The following is a 26,323-nucleotide window of genomic DNA, read 5'->3' as shown; positions in this document are numbered from 1 at the left end:
GGAAAAGGTGCCCAAGCACCCAGAGCCCCTCGCCGCTTCATGACCCTCATTCTCGATTCCAGCTACCTCGGACAGAAAACAATGAGTTGGGCTGGGAGGTGAGGAAGGGAATGGCTATTTCTGGGATATGCTGCCTCATTAACCATTAATAACATCTCCAGGAGGTCTGAAGATGGAGGTCAGAAATTCTTCCTGAGAGGTCCAGCTGATTTATGTATGGTTGGCTTGACCATTCCTCTGTGTTCACCTTCTACCCCGATTTATAGAATCATAGACAATGAGGTGGGAAGGGACCTCAGGAGGTCACATCTAGTCCACCCCCCTGCTCAAAGCAGGACCAGCCCCAACTACATCATCCCAGACAAGGCGTTGTCTAGGCAGGTCTAAAAAACCTCCAAGGATGGAGACTCCACCACCTCTCTGGGTAACCCCTTCCAGTGCTTCACCACCCTCCTCGTGAGAAATGTTTTTCCTAATATGCAACCTAAATCTCCTTTGCTGAAACCTGAGAACTTTTGAACTTGTTCTGTCATCTGTCACCGGTAAGAACAGGAGGTGTCTTGAGTGCGAAATGATTGACAGCCAACGAGATAGAGCAGTGCCTTTTCAACATTTTTTTTTCATTTGAGGAGCCCTAAAGATTTTCAAATGGAGGCACAGACCCCTTTGAATTATAAGTGTGGGTATTCACGTACTTTTGATTGCTAACTGTCACCAAGGGGTCCATAGACCACAGGTTGAAAACCACTGGCATGGAGAAAGGAAATATGGATTTACTCTTTGGCGTCTCAGAGAGGTGGTGGAATCTCTGTCCTTAGAGCTTTTGAAGACCCAGCTATACAAAGCCTTGGCTGGGATGATATATTTGGAGATAGTCTTGCTTAGAGCAGGGGGTTGGATTAGATGACCAAGGGTAGGACTAGATGATCTCTTGAGGTTGTTTTGAACCCTAACTTTCTATCATTTATTGATTCTATGATCTCTCCCCTGGCCAGAAACAAGGAACAGGCAATGATATGATTTGGAAGCAGGTTTAAGACCAATGAAAGGAAGTTCTGTTTCCACAGGGCATGGAATTCACTTCTGACATGCCCAGCCCCAAGCAGTGCACAGACACTGACAATTTAACCATGTTCCAGGATGAGCAGGACAAATTCATGGAGGACAGGTCCATTGGTGTGAAGGAGGAGTATTCAGGGTACAAACTCTACATTAGGACTTCCTAGGCTGCCAACTGGCAGCATCTGTGGGGAGGAGACAGATAAGCATTTGCGAGTGTGTGGCTGGGGGGAGATTTTCCTGTTGGAGGTCTTCCACAGAGGGAATTTATTTTCTGCAAGTTCAGAGGTCGAAACTCCAAGTGGCACAACTGGGAATTTTTGGAAGGGCCCCTCTGGGTATATGGAAATGGTCTTGTTTCTGTGGTCACAACTGGGTGGAAAGGCTGGATCAGTGGCTCTCAACCTCCATCTCAAGGCCCCCTCTCGTTAGACTCGGTGCCCCCCTCATTAGACTCAAGGGCCCCCTCGCTAGGCTCGAGGCCCCCTTTAGAAAATGCTGACTCTTTGCTTCTGCTCATTTCTTGATGACAAAAGGCATATGATGTAGTTGTTGCATTATGAAGGACTTGACTAGCCCACAGCCGATCAGGACGGTTTGTACCTTCTGCATTCTTACTTGAAATCCTAGGTTTGATCTTAGGATGTGTGTGTGGATGCTTGTATCCCAAATCATGCTGATATTGTGGCACCTTTAAAAGGCACCCCTCATTCGATCATGTTTTATTTAATGTTACTTATTGATTACATTTTATTTAACCCCTTCACACATTGCATGGGTCCCTGCCCAAGTTCCTGTACGGGGCTGCCATCCCTTCTCTCCCCCACACCCGCCCCCCCCCACACACATATCAGCAGGCACTGAACTAAAGGAGCTCCCCATTTATTTTCTAGGAAAGTAGCCCCCAAAAACAGTACCCAGCACTCTAGGTATGTACTGTTAGCTCTCCCAGCAGAGCTGGTCACCTCAGGGGACTCAGGACAGGAGCTGAAACAGCAGCAGGAAGGCAGGTACACTGGAGAGCAGAAGTGTAAAGGATCCCTTCCCAGGCAGCTGGCTGGCCCCACTGGTGTTCGGGGAGATGGAAGTAGCAGGGGTGGTGGTAATAATATCACTGAGCTCATAGAGCTTGCCATCAATGGGGATGACATCCTTCACTGCAAACTGGATTATGTTAGATGTGGCACAGCCCATTAGGACAAATGCTGTAGCTGAAAAAGAAGAGGACAGATGGGAGTCAGGACACCTGGGTTCTTGCCCAGTTCTGGGAGGTAAGTGACATTTAGTGGGTTAGACAGTGGGACTGGGAGCCTGGATACCTGGGTTCAAACCCCAACTCTGGAATGGGAAGGGGACCTCGCAGTTTAGAGATGGGAACCAAGACCCCTGGGTTCAACCCAGCTCTGGGACTCATCTATATCGAGGGTCCCAGCTCAGGTCTGAAGAACCTGGATTTCACCCGCTAACCAACACCTTCCTCAAACCGCCCCTCCGAGAAGGCTGCTCCCATGTGTGGCCGGTACAACCCACTTTTATTTTTTTCAGTTCCTCTTGCTTTGAAGCATCGGTCCTCATTGCCCACACATTCAATGACTTCAGTGCTGCAGTTCTCATTTGTCAGGTTTTGGCAGGCATTGCATAGGATGCCATTCTTCAAGTTGCTGATAGGCATGTCTGTGTGCCCAAGAAGACAAAGACAGAGGTTGAGAGAGGCAGCCCCCGTCCCTGATTCAGAGTTTGCATGGTCTCCAGTGAAACCCCCGTAGCTCTGTGTGTGGAAATTCTGAGGATGGGGTAGGCTAATGTCAGAGCCACACCAGGTTGGACTAATAGTCCATCTTTCCCTGCATCCTGTCTCTGACGGTGGCAGAAGTGGATGTTTTTAAGAAAGAGAATATGTACAGAAGATGATCTAGCATAATCAATCCCATGTCAGACCCTTCTGGAATGTCAGTGGGTACAAGATGTCCACCACCAGTGGTTAGAGGTACATCCCCAACTGTTTTTTATAATAGATATGAATGGATCTATCACCAGTGCATTTGTCTAGTGCAGGCATGCTCTGCCTCCAGCCTGAAAGTCCCATCCAACCCACCAGGTTCCCTACAGGTCCAGAAATCTGTCAGCGTGGTCAGGCACAAGGTCTCTCCAAGGCCATATTGGAGTGCATAGATGAGCCCCATGACACTCATTCAGCCCATGGGGTGGGAAGATTGAGCACCAGTCCTTTTCTCTTGGAGGTGGCAGGAACCAGGGCACCTCCTCAGATGTGGAAACAGAGTCTGAGAAATGGGCACAATGAGAGAAGACACTTACCAGGCAAAGGTACTGTGTATTTGTTGCACTCTGTTTCATTGCAGCAGAAGTTGGTCACTTGAAGGTGATTTTGGTTCCCCATGGTCATCATCACAACCTTGTTTGTACAGTTTGTGCTGCAGGCCTTATAATTTATGCTGCCACCTGTGAGAGAAGGAGGCACTAAGAAGAGCCATTTCCCCCCAAAACTGTCAGGGCTCTTCCTAACCCATCTCCCTCCCCAGTTCTTGCCTCTGGGTGACTGACAAGGTCCTACCACCATTCTTGGAAACCTTTTGATCCCACCCAGGTGGGGATAAGGGGTGAGTCCTGGGCAGGATCAGAAGGGTCAGGAAGAGACCTGGGAATACCACGTCCTAGCATGCCCCAGGGTAGCCTTGAGGCAGTGAGTCCTAGGAACCATTCCATTTTCCCACAGGAAGTCCAGAAAACCACCCTAAGGATCACCTCAGGCCGTGGAGTCCCTGTAAGGTGCTTGGGAGGACCAGAAGGAAGATAGATTAGGGTTCTGGACTAGAGCTGAGGAGCTCTGAGCCAGTGACAGAAGCTTCTTAGAGTGAGTCTTACCAGTGTTGAGAGGTGCCTGGAGAGATGTGGCACCCCACAACTCCCTTGAATTGATAAAAGATAGCAGGTGGGTGAGTGGATGGGTGGGTAGGTGGACAGAGTCTATGGATATGAATGGATTGAAGGAGACCTGGTGGGGTATGGCTAGATAGTGGGGTAGAAAGAGAGGAGTGAGGAAGGGAATGAGGGTGGACAGAGGGCAGGAAGGAGGATTGGTTCCTGTATGGATGGATAGAGCAGGTGTAAATAGCATATTGGGATGGACAGGGGATATGTTTTATGGTCATGAGATACCACCTTCCTCCAACTTCCTTGCCCAGGACCCCCCATCCACGCCTCAGGCCATAGGAAAGTTCAGCCCAAGCTGCCTCTCACTTACCTGATGCCACAGCAATGCAGAACTTGTCCGTTGTGTCACAGGTCTGATTTTCAGACACACAATTCCCATGCTTTGGCATACAGCTACATGATTTAAGACCTGCCAAAGCCAGAATATACGCTAACTTTCTGTATCACATATTACATATAAAATCACAATGCACTAGGCAAAAAATAACCCAGAGATGTTGTTTCATTCATCCTGCAGTCACTGTGGTTCAATGTACATCTCTCTTTCAGATTCATGAACCAATATCAAGCCTTCTTGCACCTCTTGACAGGACATCCAATGCTTCATGGAAAATTGAACTAACACTCACTGGAGTTAACATTTCCCCACCTGTGTTAATATTTCTGTGAAACAGGAGCTCCTTTACTAGGGAACGGCTACCAGACAGCAGCCTTTGCAAAAGTAAAGATGCCTTGAGTCTTGCAACCATTAAAGACCATTAAAAAAGGAAAAGAGGACCATTAACACCTCTGGAATGAAGAGTTTAGAAGGAATCAAATAGATGATAATAAGCCATGAAATCAAGTGTCTCCCTCGGTGCTGCCTGAAGAGCAATGGCAGCGTCTCTCTCAGGCAGCTGATTTTAAAAGTTGGGTGGACCAGGAATTCAAGTGGAGTGAAACTTCCCTCCCACCACCGTCCCCCAGGATCTGCCCCTGGTGGCCGGGGACAGATGCAGTGGGGCCATCACATGCTTGAACCACACGAACACCCACAGGCTCCCTGACACTGACCTGAAATGAAGGACACCTTGGTCCTCTCCCCAGGCCTGAGCAGGCAGTGGGGTCCAGTAGGTTAGAGGAGGGGGCTTAGGAGCCAGAATGGAGACCTATTCTACCCCCTTCTACCTCTCTGCCCATGTCTCTACACATTTTGCTGTCTGTGCAACACATACCAGTCGTGCTGTATGCTAAGGACTCAGTCCAAGGGCTTGTGCTCTCCAAGCTCTTCTGAGGACCCTTTGAACAGGGTTGGGGAGTGGTAATGTGTGTGCATTTTGCTGGGCCAACTGGGTGCTGTTGGGGTAAAACACTTGGGAGTGACACCAGGTAAGCCAATGGGTGTTACTAGGGTAAGTCAGAAGTGATCCCACTAAACTAATGGAATTGACTTGTAGAATCAGAGATGTAGGGCTGGAAGGGACCTTGGGAGGCCATCTAGGTCAGACCCCAAGGGACTGAGCACCCAAAAGCAACACCTTCATTAAACAATACTGATAATAGAAACTTACCTTGGCCTGTAGCCAGAGCAAAGAGTGCAGACAGGAGCAGGAGGGCCCAGATACTCTGCATGATGTTGGGTACAGTACCAAGCGGGATTGGCCTCTTCCTCTGGGATGTTTTGCAGTATTGTCTGGTACTGGGAAGCTGGGAAAGAAAATCATGACTGTGGCATGGCCTTTTTGACAGCCTCTGCCTTATCCCTGGCAAAGTCCCAGCTTGAATATTACACCCATTGGGTCCAAAACCCTGCACTCCCTCTTCCCTAGTTGAGCACCCAATCCACTCTTCCTGGCCCCTGTACATCTCCCATCCTTCAGATTCAAAAGAAGTCTGGTGGTTGGGGAATTTTCTTGAGGGCAAAAGATACTGGTTTGAATCATCCCCTCACCTACATTTGGGAGAGGAATTGAACCCCAGTCTCCTGTTTCTCAAGTGCGCTATCCAGCTACTGGTCTCTAGGGAAAAGAGGAAATGTGACCTTTTGGTAGCATGCATGAGAGACGCTCTAAAAATAGGTCTTTTGTTAGCACTTTTAGCCCCACAATATGTTTTTGTTGGCAGCATATGTCTTTTTTCACATTCCAGGTCTTTGCTCCTAAGTCACCAAGGCACCTTTCACCTTAAGTTTACCCATTAATCAGCCCTCCTAGCTGCCTGGCTCCAAATCCCATCTCAGCATCTGTGCCACCCCAGGTAAAACAGAGGAAAATGTAATACCGTATTTAGCTGCATACCATAAAATGTGCACCCTGTTACGGGAAGGCAGAGTAAGGGGAAATGATTTTTCCAGAGTCTGCCATGCTGCAGCACCAACTCATCCAGGCTTGACACTCACCCCACCAGGCTGAATTTGGCAGTGGCTCTAAGAGGTTTAAACCTGTCACCGCTGCCTCTGTAGCAGTGACAGGTTTTCCTGTGCTGCTGCTCCATACCATTGGGGCATTCAGCCTGGGGAGAGCCAACACCCAGCACAGCCAATTTAAAACACCCAGTCAATTCTGGATGGCTAATTGTTGGGGGAAAGGTGCCTATGATATGTGAGAAAATACAATAGCGTGGTCATCCATGGGTGTGGAGAGCTTCAGCTGCAGTCTTTCTGGAAGGTGGGTGTTTCTAAGGATCAGCAGCTATTACATTGTTAGGTGTGGACATGACAAACACAGTAAACTTGCTTCGAACCGCAACATGGCTTCTTCCAGGGATAACAGCCATTTTGCTACATTTGTCTTGTTCCAGGCATAACAAGTAAAACAGAAGAACTGTTGGATGCTCCCAAAATTCAGCAATCCTTTAAAAAAGCTTCCCATGTACCAGAGTCCATACTCCTGGGCCTCAAATGAGTTTTCGCCCCGATCATCCACAGTCAGGTCTGTAGTAGAGACAGTCTAACAGACCTGCCATGAATTTTCGAGGCCACTTTTTTTTAATCATCCCTCTAATTCAGGGGTTCTTCACCTGGGGTCCACGGGCCCTCAAGGGGTCTGTGGATAGATTTCACAGGGTCCATGAACTTGGATGGGAAAAAAATTACATCTTTATTTTCACTGACCTCTAACTGAAATTTAGCATTTCCTTCAATTATGAATGTAGGCAACAAACCACAGTAGTATTAGCTGTACCTGTGACTTTGTCACCAATAGAAATCACAGATATTTTCATATCACATTACAGTTGTTGCAGATATCTTGAAATATCGTTTACGCTCATCACTACTTCGAAATTACGGTAGTTATTAGACCCGCCGCTAGATCGCACATGATCGCAGTCTTCCTGTCTACAGATGCTCATTATTCTGAGAAGGGGTCCGTGGCACAAAAAAGGTTAAGAACCCCTGCTCTAATTGAATCTCATCAATTTGCATAACCCCCTATCAATTTGCATAGCCCTCCCCCTGTCCCTTTTAGACTCAAACTATTTTCTGCTGCAGCATGTCGAAAGGTCACAAGCTCCATTTTGCAAGCCATGTTGGCCATTTTGATTTTTTGAGTTTCCTTCCCAGTTGGCCCAGAAATGATTATGTGCCTTGGAATTATTTCCCAGGACTCTTCTATTAAAAAAAAATCAGGATGACATTTTCAGGCAATATGGAAATTTGACATTGGAAAATGCTAAAAAAAAGAAAGGCATTTATGTGATCTCCTCTTTCAAAAGGTCAATTGAGCAATACATCCCTGTTCTGAGGATGCTCCACAAAGGTATGAGGGAAATACCTTCCAAAAGTCCAGCAGAGAACAACAAAAATAGTTTGGGGGCTGGGGCATATGACTTACGAGGAGAGGATGCGGGAACTGGGCTGATTTAGTCTGGAGAAGAGAAGACTGGTGGGCTGGGGATTGAACAGCAACTTTTAACTCCTTGAAGGGTGGCCCAAAAGAGGATGAAGATGGACTGTTCTGCATGGGGGCAGATGACAGAACAAGGAGCAATGGGGTCCAGTTGCAGCAAGGGAAGTTGAGGCTGGATATCAGGAAAAACCTTTTTCACAAAGAGGTTAGTGAAGCACTGGAACAGGTTCCCCAAAGAGGTGGTGGGATTTCCATCCTTGGAGGTTTTGAAGACCCGGCTAGACAAAGCCTTGGCTGGGATGATCTAGTTGGGGCTGGTACTGCTTGGAGCAGGGCATTGAACTAAATGTGACCTCCTGAGCTCCCTTCCAATCCTCCTTTTATATGATTCTACGATTTCTCTTTGCCTGCAGCCCAAAACTGCACTGCGTCACACTGCAGACTCATGCTGAGCCTGGGAGTCACCAAGCCCACCAGATCCTTCTCAGTGATCTACTACCCAACCTGGCATCTGCCAACCCTCGTTTTCTGTGGTTCTATGATTCTATGAAATAATAGGAAAAATTTCAAATTAATAGAAACAGTTAAACTTTCCTACTGAAATTTGGGGGTTGTGGTTGAGATGGTCACTTCCCAGATCAAGAGCAGGTGCTGGCATAGACCCTGACTTCTATTTGCAATTTATACAGAGTTGATCAAGACAAAATGGAAAGGGACAATCACACCTTTTTTTTCTTCTCTCATTTTTTCCAAAATGACATCCATAAGAACTACCTCACGGTCAGGGCGGCTAGGATCTGGAACCAACTTCCAAGCGAAGTGGTGCTGGCTCCTACCCTGGGGGCTTTAAGAGGAGGCTTGATGCCTACCTAGCTGGGATCATTTGAGCACAATTTTTTCTCCTGCCCTGGCAGGGGGTCAGACTTTAAGATCTATAAGGTCCCTTCGACCCGACTTCTATGATTCTATGAAAATCTTTTCTTAAAGGGTTTTTTTTGTTTTCAGTTTGGGGGGTTTCTCTTTCACCTTTAAGAATCTCTTCCCTGGCATTTTTATTGTGGATTTTTAAAGCAGATTTCCTCACTCCATTTCCCAATGCAAAGTTGACAATAAACATTTTCTTTTTCAGAGAGAAATGTCATAGATAAAGATGGTTTTGGAACAGATGGGCAAAGAAGATGTATATATGCCTGGATAGATAGATAGATAGATAGATAGATAGATAGACGGGACGGGTGGCAAGGTAGACCTAGAGAAGGATGAGGATGGCTACATGGATAGATAAATCAACAGACTTTTAGCTGAGCTTCTTCCTGCACCTAGACTATTTTTTACAGGGGAAAAAATTGAAGTTTTCCAGAAAAATTGATCTTGGCAAAAGGTGATTTATCCAAGTTGTAAGCAAAAAAAAAAAGAAGAAGAAGAAGAATGATTTCCATCAGAACATCCAAAGAACGACCCAGCTGAGAGTAAAAAGTGCTAATAAGGATGAGGCAAAAAGAACTCAATACTTCTCAACTGTTTTGAGTGGATGTGACCCAAGATACCAATTTAAGACCATATTTATGCATTGGCTGGCATTTGCTACCTACTGAAGAATGGAGAGTAATTTTAAGGCAGAGGGAGGGGAGGAAAGAGTTCTTACCTTGTGCTTCAAATCCCTGTAGCTGGCTGTCATAAAATCGAACGTCTTTTATACACGCATTTTGACATGTATCATACCAGGAAACTACAGAGGGTGGATTTCTCACTACAGGAGGAATGACAGCAAATTGTAGATAACCTAATTTCAGGCTGTTATCAATTAGCTCTCTGCTCACTGATATACCAGTAGGAACCCATTGGACCTTGGTCCTTTTTACAGCTGGCAATTGATATCTCAAGACTGCTACTGCATTAAATTGTTGCTGTGGTTTTAATGCCACAATTCCTGTCTCCAAAGGCCATATCACTCAGTAGCACCCAGTTATAATCTTATCACTGTGCCAGAAATGGCTACATCTCAGTCCTGCTCTCATGAGGAGAGGCCTAGAGGTCTCCAAAGAAAAGTGGCATAGAAATATTGTAGGGTTAGTGTCAAAGGTTCTGGCTGATATTCCGGGTACTGCTCTCACATGCTGAGATCAATCCCACATGCTGAGATCATGGACCCCCTCAAAGCAGGCACTAGATGGACCCTCCTCAGACTGAGACTGTGGTCTCCATTGGATCAGGTACTGGCCAAGATATTGATTGAGGTTGGGGGCAATGTCATGCCAGTCATGAATGGATGGATGGAGGGAGGGAGGGATGGATGGATGGATAGGTGGGTGGATGGGTGGATGGATGGATGGCTTGGATGAAGCTGTGCTGAACCAGCAAGACAGGAACAGGCTGCTGGCCTATGGACCCTTGGGAATTACGCAGGGTATGTGAATGTCTGCCCAGGACCCAGTTCAGCCACTGATTTAAACACAGAATCAGTTCAGCCACTGATTTAAACTAGGTTCTTTGGGGGAAGGGGAGGACGAGTACAGAGGGAGCCATGGAGCACCAAACGAAGAGACACCCACAAGACCAGCCCAGATATGTAGCAAAGATCCTATTAAACAGCAGTTTAAGGGGGACTAGGGACAGCCACCAGGGTAATTAGGTGTATATACACAAATGCCAGAAGCATGGGAAACAAGCAGGAGGATCTAGAGCCCTTGCTAGCAAGCAACAACTTTGACCTAGTGGGACTCTTCTCACAGCTGGGTGGTGGGAATAGGGGGCTATAGGTTGTACAGGAGAGATAGAGTAGGGAAAAAAGGTAAAGGAGTTCCTCTCTATGTCAAAGAACAGTACACATCATCCCTAATCAAATTAGGGTCAGATGGTTGTCAAGCAGAGACTCTGTGGGTTAGGATCCAAGGGGCTCAGGGTGAAAGGCATCTGGTGGGGGGGGTCTATTATAGGCTGCTGCATCAGGACGACAAGCTAGACCAGGAATTTTCCAAGCAGCTCGAAGAGGCTGTGAGGTCCAGAGATGTGGTAGTCATGGGGGACCTTAACCACCCAGACATATGCTGGGAGGAGCAGTCAGCTAGATCTAACCGCTCTCACAGGTTCTTAACTCGCATTCAGGACCTCCACCTACCACAGGAGGTAAGGTGTCCCACCAAGGGCAATGCCTTGCTCGATTTGGTGTTGGCCACAGGGGATGACCTGATGAGGGACCTGCGGATTCAAGGCAACTTAGGGAACAGGGATCACCAAAACATTACATTCACTATTCAGTGAAGGGCGGGCATTATACCCAGCAGGGCATGGGTGCTGAACTTTAAAAAAGCTGACTTTAATACACTCAGGGGATTGGTTATCAGGGTGCTAGGAGCTAAGAACTTGGATGCGTTGAGGGTCCAGGATGGGTGGACATTCCTCAAGGAAACCATCCTTTGAGCTCAGAGTGAGTCAATCCCATGGCAAAGGAAAGGGGGCAAGGGGGCCAGGAAGCCCCTTTGGCTAACCAGGGGCATCCAAGATACCTTAAGGGCAAAAAAAGAGGCGTACAGGAAGTGGAAGCAGGGAGGAGCTAGCAGAGAGGAGTACACTTCCTTGGCCCACACCTGCAGGGAGTCGGTCAGGAAGGCCGAGGCAACTCTAGAGCTCAGGCTAGCGTCAGGGATTAAGGACAACAAAAAGCCCTTTTTTAGGTACATTGGGGGCAAAAAGAGGGTGTGGGGTAGCATAACACCCATACAGGACAGGCAGGAGGGCTTAGTGATGGATAGCAGGGACAAGGCAGAGCTCTTCAGTGAGTTTTTTGCCTGTGTCTTCTTAAATGGGAATCTAGACAAACCCTAAACATACATCACAGACACCAGCAAAGGGAACATCAGCTGACCAACAGTCAGGGCTGACATGGTAAAAAGACACTTGGAGGGACTGGACGTAGTCAGATCACCAGGGCTGGAGGGACTCCACCCACAGGTAATGAAGGAATTAGCGGGGGTCATAGCTGGATCACTGGCAAGGATATATGAGCACTCATGGTGCTTGGGTCAGGTCCCTTAGGATTGGAAGAGAGCTAACATCATCCCAATCTTTAAGAAGGGGAGGAAGGAGGACCCGGGGAACCATAGACCATGCAGCCTTACCTCTATCCCTGGGAAAATCCTAGATAAAATTATCAAGGAGCACATCTGTGGGAGCCCGCTGGCTAATGTGATGCAGAGGGGTAACCAACATGGGTTTTTAGCAGGCAGGTCCTGCCTGACTAACTTAGTTTCCTTTTAAGACAAGGCCACCAAATGTTTAGACGCATAAGTCGAGGCAGACGTTATCTATCTGGACTTCAAGAAGGCCTTTGACACAGTATCCCATACCATCCTTATAAATAAACTAAGGAGATTTGCCTTGGATGATTACACAGTGGAATGGGTAGCAAATTGGCTCAAGGGTCGCTCTCAGAGGGTGGTGGTGGATGGGTCGGTGTCAACCTGGAAAGATGTGGGCGGTGGAGTCCCTCAGGGATCAGTTCTGGGGCCAGGGCTGTTTGACATCTTCATCAGTGATCTGGATGAGGGGGTGAGAATCACCCTGTCCAAATTAATGGATGACACAAAATTATGGGGTGCAGCTAACACCCTGGAGAGGAGGACCCAGATCCAGGCCAACCTAGACAGGCTGGGGAAGTGGGCAGAGAACAACAGGATGCAATTCAATAAGGACAAGTGCAAGGTGCTGCATCTAGGGAGAAAGAACTGCCATCATACCTACAGGCTGGGGGGCGACCTTCTCAGCTCCACTGAGGCAGAAAAAGATCTTGGAGTCACTGTTGACTCCAGGATGAACATGAGTCGCCAGTGTGATGAAGCAGTTGGCAGAGCCAATCGCACCTTGTCATGCATCTGTAGGTGCTTCACAGGTCCAGGGAAGTGATTCTCCCTCTCTGTGCATGACTGGTCAGACCACAGCTGGAGTACTGCATCCAGTTCTGGACGCCACACTTCAAGCAGGATGTCTACAACCTGGAGGGGGTCCAAAGAAGAGCCACTCGCCTGATTAGAGGCCAGCAGGGAAGGCCCTACAAGGAAAGTCTAAGGGACCTCAACCTCGTCAGCTTCTCCAGGAGAAGGCTGAGAGGGGACCTTGTGGCGGCGTACAAATTCATAAGGGGGGAGCAACACAAAGTAGGTGATGATCTGTTCACCAGGGCACTCCCTGGAATGACAAGGAACAATGGCCATACGCTACTACAGAGAAGGTTTAGGCTGGACATTCACCATCAGGGTTGCCAGAATCTGGACTGGGCTCCCAAGGGAGGTGGTGCTCACCCCATCCTTGGGGGTCTTCAGGAGGAGACTGGACAGGCACCTGGCTGGGATCACATGACCCCAGGGTTGGTGACTCTTTTTTTGCCTGCCAAGGGTAGGGGTTCAGACTAGATGGCCCACTGAGGTCCCTTCCAACTCTATGAATCTATGAATCAAGGCACAAAAAGAATTTAAACTTGTGAAACATTAGATGGCAATTTTGCCTTCGGGTCAGATGGCTAAAGACCATTGGAGCTCTTCACCCACCTCTGTCATCCTTTCTGGAATAATCCAAGGAGATTTTAACTTCATGGATCTGCTGCCTTCCCTGTGCAAAGGCATGGGCACTGCCCAAATCTCCCTTGTGGAAAGACGTCTCCAGTTAGTGTCCAAGGGTCCACCTTGCCCTGCCTTCTGCCTCTGGAATATGGTAGGGTTTGTTTCTCATCAGGAGCTCTGGGGTGGTGGAATATGAAAGAGGTCCCAAAAAGAGGCTGGCAAATATACATCGTCCAGCCTAAATGAATTCTGCCTGTGACCCCCAACAGTCAGATTTTGTTTGACCCTTTGGTGCTATCCCAATCATTGGATGTTTTGAGTGGCAGATTAGATAAACCCTTGGCTAGGCTGATTTGGTCAGGGGTGATCCTTTCTGCCCCCAGGTCAGATCAGTTTTTAAGTTGAGGTTTTGAAGACCGAGGTGGGCAAGGCCTTGACTGGGATGATCTACTTGGGGCTGGTCCTGCATGGAGCAGGGGGTTGGACTAGATGTGACCTCCTGAGCTCCCATCCAGCCCTCACTCTCTGTGACTCTATGATCCCTCTTTGAGCAGGGGGTTGGACTAAACATCACATCCAGCTTTCCTAGGATTCTGTGGAAATAAGGAGGGAAAAAATTTCACTTTCATCAGAAAGGAAGTTCTCTACCTTTTCTTTTTCTGATTTGAGCCTGACTCAACCCCACCATCATTTCAAAAGAGCTTGCGAAACGGAAATTGATCCAATGGCGTTCTCACAGGGTGAACATTAATAGACTCTGGTATGGGGAAAAGGTCCTATTCATTATTTAGCCATGATTCAGTTGGGGCAGGTACAGAGCTCACCTCTTTCTGGTCATAAAATATACCACTTTGTTTCAGAGCTGTGTGCTCATAGAGTAATTAAAAGCAATGAGGCAAGGTGTTGTGTTGCTGAATGTGTTATATGGCAAAGATCACTTGTCAGTGAAAGCAAGAAAACAGTCTGCCCTTCATCTTGAGGCAGGGAATAATAATGCTCAGTCTTTCCTGTTCATTGATCCATGGGTAGACACTTCAACAAGCCCAAATTGGATGTGGAATGCGGTGATGGCCTTGCAGGACAGGTTTTGATCTGGTGTATATGCCCATAAGAGCAAGGTGAAAAGGGCTGAAGGAATGGAGGAAATGATCCAAGTCTCCAGGTGATCTAAGTCAGGGTGAGCCTCACTGGCTCTATTCATGTCATTGTTGGTTTGTGCAAAAACCCAGGTGTCAAAGATCCCAGCCCTCCCAACTCGAACCCCCCAGATCCCCCTCCCATCCTAGATAGAAAAGGCCCTGGGGCACAAGAAGCTGAACAGAAGCCAGCAGGGTGCCCTTGTTGTGCAGAAAGCTAACGGCACCCTGGGCTGCATTGGTAGGTGCATTGTCAGCAGATCGAGGGCAGTGATTTTCCCCTCTATTTGACCCTGGGGAGGCCACATCTGGAGTCCTGTGTCCAGTTTTGGGCCTCCCCCTACAGAAAGGATGTGGACACATTGGAGAGAGTCCACCAGGGGGCAACAAAATTGGTTCGGGGGCTGAGGTCACAAGACTTGTGAGGGGAGGCTGGGGAAACAGGGCTGATTTAGTTTGGAGAAGAGAAGACTGAGGGGGATTTAATAAAAGCCTTCAGCTCTATGGGGGTTGGACTAGGTGACCTCCTGAGGCCCCTTCCAACCCTAACTTTCTATGATGCTCCCGGCAGGGGGTTGCCAAGAGGATGGAGCTGGGCTGTTCTCAGTGGTGGCAGATGGCAGCACAAGGAGCAATGGGTGCAAGTTGCAGCAAGGGAAGTTGAGGTTGGATATTAGGAAAAACTTTCTCACAAGGAGGGTAGTGAAGCACTGGAACAGGCTTCACAGAGAGGTGGTTGAATCACCATCCTTGGAGGTTTTGAAGACCCTGCTAGACAGAGCCTTGGCTGGGATGATGTAGTTGAGGCTGGTCCTGATTTAAGGAAGGGGTTGGCCTAGATGTGACTTCCTGAGGTCCCTCCCAACCCTCATTTTCTATGATTCTCTTTTACCTGCATCCTGAAGCTGCACAGCGTCACACTGCAGATCAGGGGCAATGCGTAGGGGGTGCACAGGGGTGCACATGCACCCCCTGAGGGTGCTGGTGCACCTCCTTTCAGACCACACTCTCTGAGGTAAGGGGCAGGGGAGCAGGCAGGAGCACCGGTGCTCTCCCTGCAAAGCACCAGCTGGGGAGTGGGAGCACCAGATGAAGCGGCCGCTGCTAGGTGAGTGTGACTAGATGCAGACAACCCCCCTGGTCAGCGCGATTGACCACGGGGATTCATGTTGAGCCTGGGATCTACCAGATCCTTCTCAGAGATCTACCATCCAGCCAATCATCTCCCATTCTGCATTTGTGCTTTTGATTCTTCTTCCCTATGCATAACCTATTGCATTGGTCCCTGCTGGACTTCACCCTGTTGTCTCTGGCTCAGCTCTCCCACCTATCAAGATCCATCTGGATTCGGCTCCTATCCTCCAAAGAGTTTTCAGTCCCTCCCAGTTTGGCATCCTCTGATTTCTCTGGGAAGAGTTCACATGGCTTTTGTAAAAAAAAAATCATGCCTCCCTAATATACTAGAGTTGTCTAAGGCCATGCTAGAAGGTAGTGGATAGTTGGCCATAGTTAAATACTATGCTCGTTAGGGCTGTGTGAAACAGCACTGTTTCATTTTGACTTCTTTGTTTCTCTGTTTCCATGACACAGTGTTTTGTTTCAGGTTTCACTTAATTTAATTTTGAAAGCACTGTTCCATTTTGTTTCGTCAAAACTGTTTCACTATTTCAATGCTGTTTCACCATTTTGCCCATAGGCTATAATGGGGAAGCACAAAACTGCCTATAACAGTCAGTGTCATTTTGGGGCAGATTTGGATGAAAACTGCAGATATAATAGCCCCTGCTGAGGTCATAAAGCCTGCCACGTTTCAAGGAGATAGGTGTAGGGGTTTCTGGGAAACTGCACCTCAAAGTCTTGAAAGCAAAACTCATGTCACGTGCGTGTGCTAAGGCACAGGGGGGCGAAAAGTGCAGGCATGCTGGTCCCTGCTGAGGCCATGAAGCCTGCCAGGTTTGAAAGAGATAATTGCAGGGGTTTCTGGGAAACTGCACCTCAGGCTGCTGACAAGCAAAACTTGTGACGTCTGACAGTGTGTGTGTTAAGGCAGGCCCTCACTGGCGCTGGGGCCTCTACGTGACACGGTAGCGTGCCCCAAGGAGGTCTTCTCCTCCCCTACAGCCTCACTCCAGTCCACCACTTTATGTGACAACAGGTAGCAACTTAGTAAGCCGCACGGTAGCATCAGCAGCATCTCAGGCAGACGAACAGTCACCGCCAATATGAGAGCAGTCCTTCCCCCTCTTCCCCCGCCCCTCCGTACTTTCTAGTTCCCTGCTGCAGCTTCCAAACTCACAACGCTGTGAAACTTTCGAGATGTTTCACCTGCCCTCATGTCCTTTCAAGGCCGTTTCGAAACCATTTGTTTTGTTTTGATTTCACTGTTTTGAGCGCAATACAGGTTGAAACAGCATTGAAACAAAACAGCTGGGGAAATTTCTCACAGCCCTAATGCCCATCGTTCCTTGAGATGGGCAGAGCCCCTTTAATCACCGTTCCTCTAGCTTTCCATGCATTATGCCCCTCTTCCCCATCCCCAGCCCGTCTGGACCTGATGGCCTTCATCCTCCCATGCCAAGGGGAAGTCTCTTGGTCCCACTCCCCTCTCAGCCGTCAGTGGGCTTTGGAATAGGCCTCCACCTAAGGAGCTGGTGTCACTGGTATGCTTTCTAAAAGTCTTGACCCACTAGTATATTGAGGCACCGCCAAGGGGATGGAAGATTGGGGTTCAATTCCCAGATCGCCCTGGGGTCTAGTTAGGAGTCTTTGTTCCCAGCCCTTCCAGCTGTAACCCATCAGACCCAATTGCCCTCCCAGAACTAATTAAGAACCCAAGGGTCTGGATTCCCTTACCCCCCCACACACACACACCTCAGCGAGTGGCCCATAGACCTGGCTCTGTCCCTCTAACGCAAGGTGCGAGGACAACCTAAATCTTCACCCTATCTTCAGTGGTGATTTGTCACACTCCATTATGGTTCAGGTGACCATACACCAAAATCTTCAATGCCTGCTTTGTCTTCCACTTCATAACCACCAAGAAAATCGAATTAAACTTCAGGAGGCCATGAACTTTGCATTGTGGAGATAGTATTAGTTTCTATTCTGGGGAGGGGCAGGATTTAGTGTCAAGCAGCATGGAAATCAGCATGGGTGTCACAATTTCTCCTTTCCCCCTATCAAGATGATGAGGGGTGGAAAGTCTAATGAGGAGGTGAGATTTTGCAATGGGACAGGGCAGGAGGAGATGGAAATATTGATGAAGCCAATAAATATTCCACAATGGTTTGGACCTGCAGGGAGCAAACCAGGAAAGCCAAGGCTGCGACTGAACTCCAACTAGCTGCAAGTATCAACGGCAATAAAAAGTCCTTTTTTAAATATGTGGGGAGCCAGAGGAAAAGCAAGGGCAACATTGGACTCCTGTTAAACCAGATGGGACAGCTGCCAACCGATGCCCAGAAAAAGCCAACATACCAAATGGGTATTTTGCGTTGGTCTTTCATCAGTCCCATGGGACACCCCTGCACATTACAGGACAGGGAGGTCCAGGTGACGGAGATTCCTTGCCCTCTATTAATGCTGACCTTGTAAAGGAACACCTTGAGAGGCTAGACACCTTCAAGTCAACCAGCCCTGACAGTTTACACCCCAGGGTACTCAGGGAGTTGGTGAGCATCATAGCTCAGCCCCTGGCATGGGTCTTCAAGAACTCCTGGTGCTCTGGTGAAGTGCCCGAAGATTGGAAGAGGGCCAACGTGCCGATTTTCAAGAAAGGGAGGAAAATGGATCCTGCAAACTACAGGCCCATCAGCCTGACCTGTATCCCAGGGAAGGTCTTAGAAAAAATCATCAAAGAGACCTGTAGCTGACCAGTAGGGGGCGCTCCTTCATTGAGCCACTCACCTCCCTGCTCCTGACCACCTTCTGGGCTCCGAGTGCCTCCCCAGGGGTGCCTCACGTCCGGCTGTCCCCCTTCCTGGAGCTCACTCGCTAGCCTGGGGGTAACGTGTGCTGCCACCACCCCGAGAAGGGACTGTCTTAGCCCTGTGTCCTCAGGGAAACACTGACCTAATAGTCCTATGGGTACTTGACCCAGTACAGGCACTTGGGGCACTTCCCCACGTTGGGGGCCAAAAAGGAAAGTCTCCCTTAGTCTGCAGACCCAAGGGGCTTCTTAGGCATAATTTAGACCCACCCCTCAATAAGTCTCCTACACCGGTCACAAAGGAGAACTTTCTTGATTACAGGGATAGGGTGAAAGTAGGGTACAAGATAGAGCAATATCATAGAAATCCTATTGAGCAAAACAGTCTGGCTGAGGTAGCCTTTTGATCATGCATCTGAGTTACTGCCAGCTAGATATCTAACCAGATCTCGAGTAGCTTACTCACAAGCATCATCCCAAGGCTGCTGGAGATCCCCGCTGGAGGCAGGCCGTTCCTCGCTCATGAGTTGCGGGGGAGAGAGCCAGTTTCTGATGGTAAAGCTCCTCTCTAAGTCTGAGTCCCCTGCATGGCTGCTGTCCACTCCCCCCCCAGGTAGTCTTAACTTATATAGCCCCTGTGACCTCGTTCACCTGGTCCAATGGAGGCCAGCACCTGTTGGCTTTGACCAACCAATTTGAAATACATCACTAGTTGCCAGGCAGACTCCAGCCCACCAGGTAGGTGCCCCACACCCAGGTAGGTGCTACCAGTCACGAGGCAGAGGGAGCAGGTTTCCCCCCTCCCTCAGGAATGAATCCATCTCAGGTTACCTAAAGAGAGAAGGTAAAGGTGTGTCTCCTCTGCTGGGCCCATCCTAACCAAATTGTCACAGAGCAGAGATTTTGGGAAGAAACAAAGGTGGCTTCCTGCCACAAGGCCGTTCTTAATGGACTGGCCGATGACAACAACCTGAGGGATAGCCAGCACAGGTTTGTTGCAGGTAGGTCTTGCTTGACCAAGCTCATTTCCTTCTATGGCCAAGTGACCTATCACTTGGACAAGGGAGAGGAGATTGATGTTGTATATCTAGACTTCAAAAAAGCCTTTGATTTGGTATCCCATAATCACCTCTTGGCAAAATTGGCCAACTCTAGCCTCAGGTCCACCATGATCTGCTGGCTGGGGAACTGGCTCCGTGGTCGGACCCAGAGGTTGGTGGTTGATGGCTATCACTCATCATGGTGCACTGTGACCAGTGGGGTCCCCCAAGGCTCTGTCTTTGGACCTGTATTGTTCAACATCTTCATTAATGATGTGGACATTGGAGTCAGAAGCGGACTGGCCAAGTTTGCCAATGATACCAAGCTCTGGGGTAAAGCATCCACATCTAAGGACAGGAGGGCAATCCAGGCTGGCCTTGACAGGCTCAGGAAATGGGCAGATGAGAACCTGATAGTGTTTAACACCAAAAAATGCAAGGTTCTCCACCTTGGGAGGAAAAACCTGCAGCATCCTTGTAGGCTCGGTAGTGTTACGCTGGCTAGTACTACAGATGAAATGGACTTGGAGGTCATGATTGACCACAAGATGAACGTGAGCCTTCAGTGCAATGCTGTGGCTAGTAAAGCAAGCAAAACCCTGGCTTGCATCCATAAGTGCTTCTCAAGCAAGTCCCGGGACGTCATTCTCCCCTTGTACTCGGCCTTGGTGAGGCCGCAGCTGGAGTACTGTGTCCAGTTTTGGGGTCCACAATTCAAAAAGGATGTGGAGAAGCTTGAGAGAGTCCAGAGAAGAGCCACATGCATAATTAGAGGTCAGGAAAATAGACCTTACAATGACAGGCTGAGAGCCATGGGGCTCTTTAGCCTGGAATAGCGCAGGCTCAGGGGTGATCTGGTGGCCACCTATAAGTTTATCAGAGGTGACCACCAGGATCTGGGAGAACATTTGTTCACCAGAGCGCCCCAGGGGATGATGAGGTCGAACGGTCATAAACTCCTGCAAGACCGTTTCAGGCTGGACATAAGAAAGAACTTATTTACTGTCCGAGCCCCCAAGGTCTGGAACAGTCTGCCAGTGGAGGTGGTTCAAGCACCTACATTGAACACCTTCAAGAGCAAATTGGATGCTTATCTTGCTGGGATCCTATGACCCCAGCTGACTTCCTGCTCTTCAGGCGGGGGGCTGGACTCAATGATCTTCTGAGGTCCCTTCCAGCCCTAATGTTTATGAAATCAATGAAATCTATTGAATTAACCCAGAACTCACTTGTGCAGACTTTGTGCTGGTGGCAGTTCCATTGAGCGGGTACAGGGAGTTTCCACAAATAATTCCTTATAAGGATAATCTTGTTTCCCTGGGAAATGGCCATGTTCTAACTTAGTGCAATATACATAGTGGCAGGCCCATTCTGAACCCCCTTTAGGCACAAACAAGGTCCTATATTGATTCACATATAAGACACCTCCAAATAAGACCATCACTTTGTTTTGAGACGGCAAAATGAAGGAGGGGAGGAGATGGAACAGATTTTTTTTCCTTTTAATCAACCTCTTGTGAATAGTTCCCTCATTTAAGAGTCAAAGCCCAATTTTCAATTGCTGGTTTTCAGAGAAAATGTGTGTAGTATGTGAATAAATAAAGTATATCAGGGACTTGGGGTGGAAAAAAGAAAGAGAGGAAGAAAGGAGGGAGAAATGTATTATGGCTAGACTCCATGGAGGGGCCCCATGTACTCATATTTCATGTCAGTATCCCACTACTTACACCAGTAGGTAGCTACTGAAGGCTTGTAAGCCAGTACGGTAGCAGTATGGTAGCAGACCTGAAGGCTTGTAAGCCAGTCTTGAATGGTGGGGAGAGTCACTGATGCAGGTTCAGGAGTCTGGGAGAAGGGGGTTGTGTTGTGTTGTGTTTTTTGATTTTCTTTTCTAGCACGTCACTGTTCTGCTGTGCAATCCAGGGGGTCATGAACAGCATTCAGGCAACCCACCTCGGCAAAAGATCTTTGCTTATTCTCCAGTGGTTCCAAGGGCAAGTTGTGATTCAGTAGCAGGCCATCCTTTGAGAGGGAAAGACTGCACGGAAATATCCCAGCTGCTAGCAACATCCCCCCTCTCCTCTGCCCACCCCAAACAGACCTGCGTCACAGTTATCCAGGACAGGACATGTCTTCAGTGAACCTGTCAGCAGGGCCCCGGCCACTGGCTCTTCCCATAATCAGAGTATTGAAAAAGGCAGTAAAAATGAATGGAATGGTGTAAGGAACAGGAGGAGGGGCTGCGCTGGGATGGGTGGGTGGGTGTATAGATGGATGGGTATACACAGAAGACAAGCAGACTGAATGGGGATGGATGGACAGACGGACGATATGCTTTTACTATACAGGCATACCTCATTTTATTGCGCTTCGCTTTATTGCGCTTCGCAGATATTGCGTTTTTTACAAATTGAAGGTTTGTGGCAACCCTGCGGCAAGCAAGTCTATCAGCGCCATTTTTCCAACAGCATTTGCTCACTTCGCATTTTTTAGCAATAAAGTATTTTTAATTAAGGTATGTACATTGTTTTTTTAGACATAATGCTATTGCACACTTAATAGACTACAGTATAGTGTAAACATAACTTTTATATGCACTGGGAAACCAAAAAATTCGTGTGACTCGCTTTATTGCGATATTTGCTTTTTTGAGGTGGTCTGGAACCAAACCCGCAATATCTCCGAGGTATGCCTGTAGTTGTTCTGACATCAGCAAAGCACTTGGCCCTCCCATTCCAGCCTAAGGGAGTGTTCCCTCATCCAAGGTCAACGATGAGGTTTTGTCAGGAAAAACCCGATTCATGTGACGCAGTGATGACTGGGCTCACCCTCCTGAAAGAGCCCTGTGGGAAGCAAGTTCCTCAGTAGGTATGTGCCATGAAAAGAGAGAGCAGGAAAAGGTAATAATGGAACATTTTCCTGGAGAGGAGGCCTGGTCTCACCCGTCTGTTCTGCTGCCAACCTCCCGCCTAACTTGGCTGTGACCTGTTTTTTTTCTCTCTCAGTCCTTTGTCTGTTTTAGTGTGTGAGATTTCAAGGGGCTGTGTCCTCGTGCCGGGCTGGACGGGGGTCCCGATCTCTGAGCAGTTGAGGTCTGACACGACAGGACCCTGATTTCCGTTGGGATCTAGGCAGCTCCTGCCAAGACAGAGCCCCCAGGGTCATCTCAGGTCTTTGCCAATCAAGGACTGCAGTTGGTGGGGTCTTGGCGAAGTGGGACCCCAATCCCAGCCCATGCGTGGGGTCTGGTGTGATGGGAACTCAGGCTTAGTTTCTGACCCTCTTTGTCCACAACCCTGCTGGTAGCTGCAACACATTTCTAGAGGAAACCCCAGTATTTGGTATATGGATGCTGTGAACACCTCTCTATGCCCCACTCGGCACTGGTGGACTCACAACAACCAAGATGAAGGAAGCCTAAGGGACCTTGTTACCAGCACACAGAGAAGGGGGTTAAATGAGCCGTCCCAGCCATCTGGCAACTGGCACGACCAGGGGGCAAAGTGCAAGCTGTGCTTGAGCCAGCTTGTTTGGATTCTCTCTTCTTGTTGACTTAGGTGGGACGAACCCGTAGCAACCACCTGCCCTCCCCCACCGCTATTGCCAGATCTCAGCCTCTTCACAAGGTGAAATCACCTGTTAGAGAAACCCATCAGCCCATGGCCTGTTATCCCAAAACTTAGAGGGGAAAAACTGGCTGGAGATGGATGGCCGGCGTCGCATCCGATCTACTTGTTGTGTTGTTGTTGTTGTGGGGGGGTGACATAGTTGAACGTGCTTGTGAGAATCTAAGGCTGGATTTTGTGATGTTGCATCTGCCGTCAGCGACTGATTGGTGATTTTACTTTATTCCTGCACTGCGCGGGCCAATATGTCAGTACTCCTGCCCATGCCAAAGGGCCGGGCTGCCTTGTTTCTCACCCTACCTGGGGAAAACCAGGACAGAGACCACTTCTCTCCCTAAAATCTTTGGGGAGATTTCTAGTTTGAAAAAAATGGCCACAGGTTTCCACCAGGGTGGGTGGATGAAGGGATGGATAGTTCAGTAGGGAAGACAAGGTCAAGAGCTTTGACCAAGCATCACCAAAGAGAGAAAGAGAAAGAAGGAAGAACCGATGAAAGGGAGAAACAAAGGAGCAAAAGAATGAATGAAAAAAGCAATGAGGGAGTGAGGGAAAGAAGATGAAGGAACCAATGAAGAAAAGAGAGGAAGGTTGGAAATAAATGAGAGTGACAGCCAGCCAGCCAGCCAGACAAAAGAAATGAATTAGGGGAACAGAGGAAGGAATGAAAGAAAGCAGCTATGGATCAAGTGAACAAAATGAAGGAAAGAAGGGACAGACAAGTGGGAGGGAAGAACCCTCCCATAAATGCCCAACAACTTGCTGGGGCCAAGTCTCCCTTGTAACATGGAAGACACCGATTCAAGACCTGGTGCTGCTGGTGGAGGGGAACCCGGGGGTCTACAGAGGCATCTTTATGCCTCTCAGGTCCAGACCTGAAATTTCCTCCCAGCCTGAGAAAGGCACCTCATTGGGCAGCCCCTTCCCACCCTTGCCATTCTCCGGGAGTTGGCTGGAAAATCTCCCAGCCGAGGGTCTCCCAAGGTATGGAGACCGCGTGCTGTCTAACCCTTGTGGTGGTTCCCTGAGTTGTTACCTACCCCACCCCACCCCGCCCCAGAGCTAGAGTGGCCCATGAGAGAGCTGTTTGTTCTCCGCACTGGATGTTATGATGTTTTTCACCCATCCCTGGTGCAATAATAATAATAATAAACCAGCAAAGGTAAAACAGCAATAAAAATAAATTGAGGAACCATAGCTGGGGTAGGTCAAGCCGTTCTTGGATTGTGGCCGGGGGGGTTAGAGCAGTGGGGAGCTGGAAGCCCGGACACCTGGACTGTCTCCCGGCTCTGGGAAGGGGGTGGGAGCTGGGAAGTGAGAGCAGTGGGGCTGGGAACCGGGGTGCCTGGGGTCTCTCCCAGGGCTGGGACTTGCCGCCTTCCTAGAGCTGGGAGAGAACCCAGGGGTCCGGCCACCAGTGAGGTCTTGTGGGCTGCAGGGGTTGGAGCTGGGAGCCTGCATTTCTGGATTTTATTCCCAGTCCCATTATGGGCCCCGGAGCAGGCCACGTCCTTCTCTCCCTCAGTGTCCCCATCTGTGAAATGGGAGAGTTGCCGTCTCTTTGGCTGTTTAGCCTGGAAGCTCCTTGAGGCCCAAGCTTGGCCTGGGAAGCACGGGTACTGGCAATCTCATCCTGAGCGGGGCTGAGGGGGCCTGTACAGCCTCTGGCAGGGCCCCAATCTCAGCTGGGACAAGAGTAGCCCTGATATCAGTCAATGCACCTGCCCGGCAACAACAGACCTTCACTGCTGCAGTCATCAGCTGAATGATGCCTGAAAGTTACTTGTGGTTCCATGGGTGTATCACCAAGGGACGCATTTCTGGGGCCAGGGGAAACCCTAAGAATCACAGGAACCCTCTCCCCCCAAAATTGTTCTGGATTCCCTTGGAGAGAGCCAGCCAGGAGATGCAACCACTTGCTGGGATGCATCTCCAAGCCCAGCTGTGACTTGAGGATGGGAAAAAATACCGGAGAGTAGGCAGAAGACCCCTGAAGACACGTGAATGCCCTGGGGGGTTGGATGGTCGAGGTGAACTCTGGAGAGCGAGATGAATGGAGCTGACTAAACCCAAGAGCAGGGCAGAGGCAGGCGGCGGGGAGGGGGTGTGGATCAATGCCTTGGCATCTTTGGCAGGAGGGACGAATGCATCCAAGACCGCAAGATGGAGGTGTGCAGACAAGTAATGGAGAAGAACACAGATTCCCCCTCATGCTGGGTAAGCTTGGGCTTGTGGACAGATGCCACCAGGCTGGGGTCCAGGGTACCAGGGAAAACCAGTACAGTGTCTCCACTCCTCCCACAGGCTCCCTGGGGCATATGGGGGTAGCCCAACCCATGGAGAACCCCCTCTCCCCAGTCATCCAGGGGCAAAGGGAGGGAGGTTTGAACCCTGGGTATTGAGGTGTGGGAGGAGACAGATGGACGAGATCCAGGGGAGGGCTGAGATGTGGTCCTCCATGGTGGTGGCCCAGCCCCTCCAGAAGCAGCTCCAAGGGCTGGAGGGACAGTGCAGGACAGCTGGCCAGGCAAGCATTGGATGGGTGGGTGTGTGGGTGCGTGGCTGGCTGTATGGACAAAGGAGAGTGGTGCAGGGATGGCTGAATGGATGGCTGGAGGAGCAGAAGGGGTGTGTGGGAATCAGTAGACCGGCAGATGCTCTCTGTGCCTGTGCATGGATGGCTAGACCCACAGACCGAAGGGCAAATGGGTGGGTGGGTGTGTCACCCACGCGTGTAGGGGTGGGAGGGTGACGTCCTGGCTGGTGCATAGGTATGGGTGAGCCGGTGGGTGAGGGTGTCTGGGCTGGGGCTGTGGCAGGGACAGGGCAGAAGGATGGTGACAACGCAGAGGGCACAAGAAATTTTCCACTAACCCCTGCCTGCCGTCCCCAGCTTATCACCTGCTGCGGCCTGTGGCTCCCCGGGGTTGGCTAATCATTCACAGCTTCCTCCTTTTATGACCCGCCATTGGCCAGGACACAGGAAATTCCAGGTGAGGGAGGGGGAGAGCAAGATGGTCCCTACTAGAGCTCCCCTTCCCCCCACTGGGGGGGAGGGTGTTCCAGGTCCCCAGGGGCCTAGCCTTGACCAGTGGCAGGTATGGAGGTAACCCACCAGTCCAGCCCCATGCCCATTGGTCCATCTGTCTGTCTATCCAAGGATTCGTCCCTGTATACCCGCCTCTTCATGGGTTCTCATGTGC

The 26,323-nt window shown here is 49.4% G+C and overlaps 1 protein-coding gene across 1 annotated transcript; it reads right to left on the bottom strand.

The window, feature by feature from the left end:
* Window positions 1-1,945: 1,945 nt before the first annotated feature.
* LOC149861680 (phospholipase A2 inhibitor and Ly6/PLAUR domain-containing protein-like) lies at window positions 1,946-19,036 on the bottom strand. Its single transcript, XM_090050601.1, has 6 exons — window positions 18,924-19,036; window positions 5,562-5,697; window positions 4,322-4,420; window positions 3,376-3,519; window positions 2,590-2,733; window positions 1,946-2,270 (listed from the first exon to the last, which is right to left on the bottom strand). The coding sequence occupies exons 1-6, from the start codon at window positions 18,930-18,932 to the stop codon at window positions 2,035-2,037; spliced, it is 768 nt and encodes a 255-aa protein (XP_089906727.1). The 5' UTR covers window positions 18,933-19,036; the 3' UTR covers window positions 1,946-2,034.
* Between the last annotated feature and the right edge of the window lie 7,287 nt (window positions 19,037-26,323).

The sequence above is a fragment of the Crocodylus siamensis genome, chromosome 6, assembly GCF_052110815.1.
Source record: "Crocodylus siamensis isolate JL-2025a chromosome 6, ASM5211081v1, whole genome shotgun sequence".
NCBI lineage: Eukaryota > Metazoa > Chordata > Crocodylia > Crocodylidae > Crocodylus > Crocodylus siamensis.
Note: the sequence above shows the minus strand (reverse complement) of the source record. Positions and strands in the feature narration are given on the sequence as shown.

Bases quoted from the DNA above. Each gene is read 5' to 3' on its own strand.
- LOC149861680 (XM_090050601.1), bottom strand. The intron at 4,421-5,561 runs GTAAGTTTCTAT...TGGCTTTGGCAG, and splicing joins TGCTCTGGCTACAGGCCAAG to GTCTTAAATCATGTAGCTGT. The intron at 2,271-2,589 runs GTGGGTTGTACC...CTTCTTTTTCAG, and splicing joins AGGAACTGAAAAAAATAAAA to CTACAGCATTTGTCCTAATG.